The sequence below is a fragment of the Rattus norvegicus genome, chromosome 7, assembly GCF_021556685.1.
Source record: "Rattus norvegicus strain SHRSP/BbbUtx chromosome 7, alternate assembly SHRSP_T2T, whole genome shotgun sequence".
In the NCBI taxonomy this organism is placed as follows: domain Eukaryota; kingdom Metazoa; phylum Chordata; class Mammalia; order Rodentia; family Muridae; genus Rattus; species Rattus norvegicus.
In genome coordinates, this window is record NC_141540.1 from 7,470,371 (window position 1) to 7,479,950 (window position 9,580).

Consider the following 9,580-nt stretch of genomic DNA (forward strand, 5'->3'; position numbering starts at 1 on the left):
CCATGTGTGGGATTCCTGGATTTCAGGTTCAGTTTGTTTGTTTGTTGAGGAATCTTTATACTTCTGTTCATAATGGCTATAATAATTGACCAATATAAAAAAGACTTCTTTGTGTATATCTTTATTAGTAATTATTATTATTGTTGTTTATATCTCATAATAGCCATTTCTATCTATGGTGAAATAATGCCATATTCTCCTTTTAATATACATTCATGAGGGATCTATGGTAAATTCCCCTCTTTAGTACTTGACAAATATATATGTTTTCTTCCTCATAGTGTATTGTTTGAAATGCCTTCTCTGGTTTATCTTTCTAGTTCTCTGTAAAAAAAATCAAATTTTAATTACTAATATTCTTTTGATTTTTCTTTGTTTCCCATTTTAAATGATTTCTGGTCTTTATCATTTTGGTATGTCTGATTTTATTTCACCTACCTGAGTAATAGCTTATTGAAAACTTAAACATTGTACTTACTTTATTTTTTATTTCCTTTCTTATGCCTAGATAATTTGACTATTTGCATACAAATTGCCTAAAACACGAAGAGTAGTTATGAGAAACCACACAATAATAACAACATTCATCCTGTTGGGATTTACAGATGATCCAGGGCTCCAAGTTTTGTTTTTTGTCATGTTGTTTTTGACATATATTTTAAGCATTATGGGGAACCTGACAATTGTCATTCTCACCCTGATGGATTCCCATCTTAATACACCTATGTATTTTTTTCTCCGAAACTTCTCCTTCTTAGAAATCTCATTCACAACCGTCTGTATTCCTAGATTCCTATACAGTATATCAACTGGAGTTAATACCATAACATATAATGCTTGTGCCAGTCAAATATTTTTTGTTGGACTCTTTGGAGCCACAGAGTTTTTTCTGCTGTCAGCTATGTCCTATGATCGCTACGTGGCCATCTGCAAGCCCCTGCATTACATGACCATCATGGACAACAAAGTTTGTGCCATCCTTGTCCTCTGTTGCTGGGCTTCTGGGCTGCTGATCATTATCATACCCCTTGGCATGGTTCTCCAGCTGGAATTCTGCGACTCCAACACCATTGATCACTTTTTCTGTGATGTGTCACCTCTTTTCAAAATCTCATGCACAGATACATGGTTTTTGGAGCAGACTGTCATTGCTTGTGCAGTGCTGACTTTCGTCATTACACTAATAGCTGTGATTCTCTCTTATGTATACATTATCCGGACAATTCTTAGATATCCTTCTGCTCATCAGAGGAAGAAAGCATTTTCCACCTGCTCTTCCCACATGATTGTGGTTTCCATCATGTATGGCAGCTGCATTTTTATCTATGTGACACCTTCTGCCAAAGAACAGGTAGACATTAATAAAGGAGTATCTATGCTTAATACATCTGTTGCCCCTTTGTTAAATCCATTTATTTATACTTTGAGAAATAAGCAAGTGAAGCAAGCTTTGAATGACACAGTCAAAAAAATGCAGATCTCTTACACAAATAAGAAGATGTTGAATTTAAGCAGGTAGTTGAATAGTTTTTATTTTTCTGGAAGTTTTTACTATTTCAGCTAGGTTAACTTTTTCATAGTCCTTTACTTTTTCATAGTCTATTTGGAAACCCTCTTATGTCAGTTGCCATCATAGGATAACCTAATAACTAGCAGATGGTCTTCTGGATATGAGTCTGCCTTGGAATATAATCCATGATGGACTTGCTCCAGTTGGCAAGGCCAGAAGAATTCATTTTCAAAAATATTCCTGCAATTAACATACTTTTCCTGTTATTATTAAATATATATAATGATCTCTAGGCATTAATCCATTGTTTTGAACACATCTCTGCACAACAAGATGTACTGTCTTGTAGTAATGCTATATAGACAAATAAATGATTTCTTAAGCATAACGATGATTGGACAAGAATTTCTAAATTTATAATAATTATTAAACTTTTCAAATAAAATTACTATTAAATTGTTTCTGATAATCAAAATGACATAGAGAACCTTACTAGTCTTTTAGTGTCATGATTTAATTGCTTCTGAGATAGTAAGCCATCATTCTGGAACTTAGAGCACATTCTAAGAGGCGGTGAAACCATTAACCAAAGGTCATTTTGCTATAGATGTTAGGACCAAAGATGAAATGTTGACATGTTTAACAAAAAAAAAAAGCCAAAAAGAAAAAAACAACTTCAACAACAAAAAACCAAACCAACCAAAAAAACAAGCAAATTATCACTAATGTAGTTATATTTCTTTAACTCTTCATGAACCTGTGGAGCTATGGCAGATGATGAATGTTCAGCCAGATAATTTCTCCTAATGGATATACATGTAAATATTCTCTGTTGTAAACTTTTTATTTGATTAATGATTCAAATTTATGTGTAAATTTGTGATGAACTTTTTACCATGTGATCATGTATTCTGGAAAATGTATAAGTGCTGAGGAAACAGGACTGAGCTGAAGACAGCTTGTTTTAGACAGAAAACTTTCAGATAGACCTGAACAGATGAGAATTTTTTTTAGACAGAACTGACCTGATCTGAGGAGAACTTTTTAGACAGAACACTTTTTAGACAGAACGGAATTCAGTACTTAGGGGTAAAGGCATAGCATTGGTAGAAAAGGCATTAAGAATAAGAGTATTATTGTGTATTCAGAGTATGAGGAGAAAAGATTAGAAGGAGATTTCAGATTAAAATAACATTAGAAAGTATAATGCAACTTAAAAAAACTAAGGGCAATATGCAGAATGCAGAGGGAAAGAGGAAAAAAGAAGCTGCAGTGAGAGGAGGAGGATCAGGCAGGCTTCTCTTTACTATGGGACAGAACAGGTCTTTTCTTAATAGCAAGGCAGACTTAATGTTCCTTAGAGAACAAAGCTTTCTTCTTACAGAGTTGGGCATAATTCATTTAGTAGTAAAAGGGTAGAAGCTTTTTCTTTTCCTATGCAATAAATATTTGAGCTCATTTTTCACCCCAAATGAGTGAATTCTGTTTGCACTGGAACTTGTTCTTTTGCTCCATATTCTGATGTAAGTATGGAGGTGTGTGAGTGTGTGTGTGTGTGTGTGTGTGTGTGTGTGTGTTTAAGTATGTAATTATGAAATTATAAAATCTGGACACAACTGGTTCAATAGAATATATAAATAAACATGCATTAATTTGTATATGAATTTATGTGTTTATGCATTTTTGCTTAAATAAAAGTTTTTTTTTCTTTCATGAATATGATTCTCTTCTTTTAGTCCAATAGAAGGGTATTGGTCCAAACCTTCCCCTGAACACAAGTTTTAATGCTTTAGGAATTTATCCTTTACTTAATACCATGCTGTTTTAGGATAAATTGCAAAATGCCAGGCACTGCAGGTTCTGTCCTCAAAGGAACTCAGGTAGGTCATCTAAAGTAGCCAAGTGACTAGATTTACACAGATAAACATTTTTATTATTAACAGCAACCCTAAATAAGTAAATTCAAGCTTTAGCCTGCCAATGGTCTTCACTCTCCTCTGCTTCATGAAGTACCAAAGGAGAAAGAAGACCCACTAGGGCTGGCCCCTTGAAAACTTAGACAAAATTTCTTTCTCTCTTTAATCTTAGGCAAAATTCTGTTTAATTATTAAAGAAAACATGGAAATTCATTTCTAGGGGGAAATTTGTTTCTCAACATTAAAAAATTATTGCATACTTTCACAAAGAATACTTATAACTCCTGGGAAAATTTTGTATATGAGTACACTGTAGCTGTCTTCAGACACACCAGAAGAGGGCATCAGATCCCATTACAGATGGTTGTGAGCCACCATGTGGTTGTTGAGAATTGAACTCAGGGCCTGTGGAAGAGCAGTCAATGCTCTTAACCACTGAGCCATCTCTCCAACTGTCCTGGTAAGATTTAAAAACAATGATTTTGCCAAACTCTTTTTAAACATAAAACTTTGATAATTTTGATAATTTAATTTTTAATAATATTTTCATTTTTTCTTTGAAATATCCATTTACGTTGCAATGTATTTTGATCATATATATTTCCACTAACTTTCAGATACTTCTGCTTTATCCCACATTTCTTTCCATATTCTACGGTCTTTTCATTACTACTACTACTACTACTACTACTACTACTGTTACTATTATAATTAGATCTTGAGTTCAGTTAAAACTGACCATATATATGTGGATATGGGGCTAGCCACTGGGGCAGAAACATGAAAATATTCTAAAGCATGAAATATATTAAAGAACATTGCATTTTATTTGTGGTATTAACTTTTTAAAACTTATTATAATAATATCTAAATAGTCAAATAAGTAAAATTAAGTCATATATTTTAATCAATGAGAAAGAACAAATACTAAAAGTATGAAAAAGTGATATGCAAAGAAATTGAGCCAGAATGTGCTTGAGAAGAGTATGGATACATTCGTGCGTGTGTATGTGTGTATGTGTACACACACACACACACACACACACACACACACACACACACATATATATATGCATATATATATATATATATATATATATATATATATATATAATCTCAGAAGAATGAAATACAAAATATTTTTTCACCCCTGTGAAATAGGGTTGAGTAATAGTCCTGGGTTCATATTTTTTGACATAATTAATCTCACAACTGAATCATCTATATGAGAAAAAGTTTTTTCTTTTATTTTTTTTTCCTTTTTTTAAAATTTATTTAATAATTAATAATAATTCTTTGGTTTCCGGGAAAACGTCCCCCTCCCCCCTCCCCTTCCTTATGGGAGTTCCCCTCCCAACCCTCCCCCCATTGCCGCCCTCCCCACACCAGTCTAGTTCACAGGGGGTTCAGTCGTAGCAGGACCAAGGGCTTCCCCTTCCACTGGTGCTCTTACTAGGATATTCATTGCTACCTATGAGGTCAGAGTCCAGGGTCAGTCCATGTATAGTCTTTAGGTAGTGGCTTAGTCCCTGGAAGCTCTGGTTGCTTGGCATTGTTGTACATATGGGGTCTCAAGCCCCTTCAAGCTCTTCCAGTTTTTTCTCTGATTCCTTCAACGGGAGTCCTATTCTCAGTTCAGTGGTTTGCTGCTAGCATTCGCCTCTGTATTTGCTGTATTCTGGCTGTGTCTCTCAGGAGCGATCTACATCCGGCTCCCGTCGGTCTGCACTTCTTTGCTTCATCCATCTTGTCTAATTGGGTGGCTGTATATGTATGGGCCACATGTGGGGCAGGCTCTGAATGGGTGTTCCTTCAGTCTCTGTTTTAATCTTTGCCTCTCTCTTCCCTGCCAAGGGTATTCTTGTTCCCCTTTTAGAGAAGGTGTGAAGCATTCACATTTTGATCATCCGTCTTGAGTTTCATTTGTTCTAGGCATCTAGGGTAATTCAAGCATTTGGGCTAATAGCCACTTATCAGTGGGTGCATACCATGTGTGTCTTTCTGTGATTGGGTTAGCTCACTCAGGATGATATTTTCCAGTTCCAACCATTTGCCTACGAATTTCATAAAGCCGTTGTTTTTGATAGCTGAGTAATATTCCATTGTGTAGATGTACCACATTTTCTGTATCCATTCCTCTGTTGAAGGGCATCTGGGTTCTTTCCAGCTTCTGGCTATTATAAATAAGGCTGCGATGAACATAGTGGAACACGTGTCTTTTTTATATGTTGGGGCATCTTTTGGGTATATGCCCAAGAGAGGTATAGCTGGATCCTCAGGCAGTTCAATGTCCAATTTTCTGAGGAACCTCCAGACTGATTTCCAGAATGGTTGTAGCAGTCTGCAATCCCACCAACAATGGAGGAGTGTTCCTCTTTCTCCGCATCCTCGCCAGCATCTGCTGTCACCTGAGTTTTTGATCTTAGCCATTCTCACTGGTGTGAGGTGAAATCTCAGGGTTGTTTTGATTTGCATTTCCCTTATGACTAAAGATGTTGAACATTTATTTAGGTGTTTCTCAGCCATTTGGCATTCCTCAGCTGTGAATTCTTTGTTTAGCTCTTAACCCCATTTTTTAATAGGGTTATTTGTCTCCCTGCGGTCTAACTTCTTGAGTTCTTTGTATATTTTGGATATAAGGCCTCTATCAGTTGTAGGATTGGTAAAGATGTTTTCCCAATCTGTTGGTTGCCGTTTTGTCCTAACCACAGTATCCTTTGCCTTACAGAAGCTTTGCAGTTTTATGAGATCCCATTTGTCGATTCTTGATCTTAGAACATAAGCCATTGGTGTTTTGTTCAGGAAATTTTTTCCAGTGCCCATGTGTTCCAGGTGCTTCCCTAGTTTTTCTTCTATTAGTTTGAGTGTGTCTGGTTTGATGTGGAGGTCCTTGATCCACTTGGACTTAAGCGTTGTACAGGGTGATAAGCATGGATCGATCTGCATTCTTCTACATGTTGACCTCCAGTTGAACCAGCACCATTTGCTGAAAATGCTATCTTTTTTCCATTGGATGTTTTTTCTTTTATTATTATTGATATGTAGGTGTGAATGTGAGTGTAGGGGTGTGAATGTACACATGAATGACATGTGGGGAATATGTTTGCCATACATGTGTTTAGAAGGAAAAAGACAATTTTTGTGTAGTTGGTTCTCTTTTCTACAATTATAAATTCTGGGAATCAAACTCAGTTCTTCTAGGCTCGAGCAGAGTGCACTAGGTCAGTCATTTCATCTTCCCTGTATAAGAAAAATTTTGACAACCTCAAATTAGGACTCAGTTAGCACTCTGAAATCCATACTTTGATCTAAGTACTAAAGTCATCCATAACACTGCGTCTGAACCAAATTGACAGGACATGATAAAGGGTTGTACCTACAAGTAAGGCCACATGTAGGAGGGTGCTGAGTACATCAGCATTTGTGTGCCTGTGCCCCAATATACTTACCAGGAAATCTGCTAAACACATGGAGAAGGTATCTGATTTTGACAGCACCTGTGTGCTGTACCTAAGCATGCTTACTAGAAAATCGACTAAAGCCATGATGCAGAGGATAATGTGATTACCAGAAATTAAAGGCTGGGTATTCAATAAGATGCTAGAGCCAAATTATCTGTAAGCAGAATGCAATCACTTAGGCAGAGGCAATGTCATTTTTATCCTTTTAAACCACTGGGTTCTAGCTTAAACACTACAGAAATACACATTGGAAAGTAAGGGGCACATCATTGGGCAAAGTTAGTAATCCTAGGCATGAAGGAAAATATCCATATACCACCCATTCTTATGAACAAAGTACTAATGAAACATGTCTATATTTAGAGTTCCCATGGTGGTTATCAGTAACAGAATCAAATAGTTGCACCACAGAGACTCATGACAGAGGCACAAAATATTTACTAATGGTATTTGGTAGGAACAAAATATCCTACCTACCTTTGGTATGGGATTTGCCTTTACATTCTAATAATTTTTAATCCTTTAGGAGGAAGTGGGATATAAACCATACCTTCTTTACTCCCCCAGAAGGTTTAGGTAGCATCTCCTAAGGTTTTTAGTTTGCTAAAAGAACTCAATTCTTATCTCTATGTTCTGTCATTGCAGCATGAATATACCAAAAAATATATATTCAGAAAGGATTTGAAAAAGACATGGTTTGCCTAGATCTCACTCCAACAATGAAACTCAAACTACATGATATTTTATAGGAAATAAGAAACCCAACTTAAAAGAATCTATATGGCGTCTACTAATTCCCATTAAGTCTTGAACAATAACATAGATGCTTTGAAAAAAAGCCAATTTAACCAAGTTGCATATGCATAGTTCAAAAACAGATTATGTCCTTTCCATGACCTTTTAATTGTACATCTTTCTGCCAGACACTTGGCTCAGTTCACCCACATGCACAGATGCAGTGTACTTTTCATGCTTTGTGTTTCCCAACTGCTGCATGGCTTAAGACATCACAAGTGCAGCTTGTCCTATACTTATATCAGGAAATACTCATTAGACAAGACCATCTTAAATTGAGAGACTTGCCAATATAAAAATTATTTGAAAGTAGCTTTTATTAAAATCTACAAGGAAACAATAAGATCTTAAAGACAGTATATTAGTGATTTTTAAAAGTGTGTGTGTGTATGTGTGTGTGTGTGTGTGTGTGTGTGTGTGTGTGCAAGCATACATGCCATCACACACATGTAGAGATCAGAAGGCAACTTTCAGGAGTCAGTTCTTTTTTATATCATGCGAGTCCTAGGAACTGAACTCAAGTCATTGTGGCAAGCACCATTATACACTGGACCATTTTACCAGACATATAACTAATCTTTATGTTAGAATTCTTGATTTATAAAAAAAACCCTACATATTTAAAGTGGATATTAAAATGTTTCTGTACAACTTTGGAGGAATTCAGACTTCCTTAATCCAAATAGGCAATGGTGTATCAGATAAACTTATGTCAAAATGTTTCAGATTTTCAGGTACCATCGAGAAGTAGCTAAAAAAACAGCAGTTGATTTTACTGAGGTAGTTTTGCTATAGACTGTAAAAGTTAATGACAGCATTGCTTCTTTAGGCAAGAACAGCTATATTTCATTTTAGGAAAGATTCCTGCTATCTATCTGTCTGTCTGTCTATCTATCTATCTATCTATCTATCTATCTATCTATCTATCTATATTATATATTATGTTATATATTATATATATGCTGCTATGTAGATAGATGGTTTTTCAATTCTTAATAATGATTCTATAAGAATTACTGAACTTACATTAATAATTACTAACTAAGCTCTTTTATAATAGGACTGCTATTAAATTCTTTCTGATTCAAAACAGCATTGAGAACTCTGCCAGTCTTCAAGTGTTATGAGTTAATTGCTTCTGAGATAGCAATCAGGCATTCACAACTTAGAGCACATTATAAGAGGTTGTAGAACACTTATTCAAAGGTCATAAAAAGGGAACTAAGGATTTACTATAGCAACAAGGACAGAAGATAAAATATTGACTGGGTTTATCTACACAAATCTTCAATGACATTTTAGTTATGGTCTTTAACTGTAGACCTAGTGACTTATGATGAATGTTTAGCCAGATGATTACTCTTAATGTAAATATTCTCCACGGGAAGTATCTTATTCAATTTATTATTTGAATTTATATTTGAATTTCTACTGAACTTGTTTTTTTAAAAAAAGGTGCTTGGAAAAAAAACCATGTGATGTATTATAGAAAAAGCACAAAAGACTAAGAATGATTACATTGTGGGGCGTTAGTATTGTAGTAAGGTCTTGGTGAGCAAGAACATTGTTAAATCAGATCACGAGGAAAGCAAGATTAGAAGAAGGCAGAATGGGATAGCTTAGAAGTAATCAGGCATTTAAAAAAGCTAAAAGGGCACTATGCATAATGCAGAGGGAAAGAAAAAAACAAAGCTGCAGAGAGAGCAGAAGGAGTAGGCCAGCTTCTCTTTACCATGGAACAGGATAGGCCTTTTCTTAATAGCAATGCAGGATTTGTCTTACTAAAGAGAAGAAAGCTTTTCTCTTACAGACTTGGTTTTAATTTACTTAGCAACGAAAGGCTAGAAGCTTTTTCTTTCTCTATGGAATAAATATTAGAGATCATTTTTTATTCGGAA

The 9,580-nt window shown here is 35.3% G+C and overlaps 1 protein-coding gene across 1 annotated transcript; it reads left to right on the forward strand.

Annotated features, from left to right (window-relative positions):
- Positions 1–556: 556 nt before the first annotated feature.
- On the forward strand, positions 557–1,519 carry Or6c88 (olfactory receptor family 6 subfamily C member 88). The gene has a single exon (NM_001000061.1). The coding sequence runs from the start codon at positions 557–559 to the stop codon at positions 1,517–1,519; it is 963 nt and encodes a 320-aa protein (NP_001000061.1).
- The last annotated feature ends 8,061 nt before the right edge of the window (positions 1,520–9,580 follow it).

Coding starts and splice junctions, on each gene's coding strand:
- Or6c88 (NM_001000061.1), top strand. CDS start 557: ATGAGAAACCACACAATAATAACAACATTCATCCTGTTGGGATTTACA.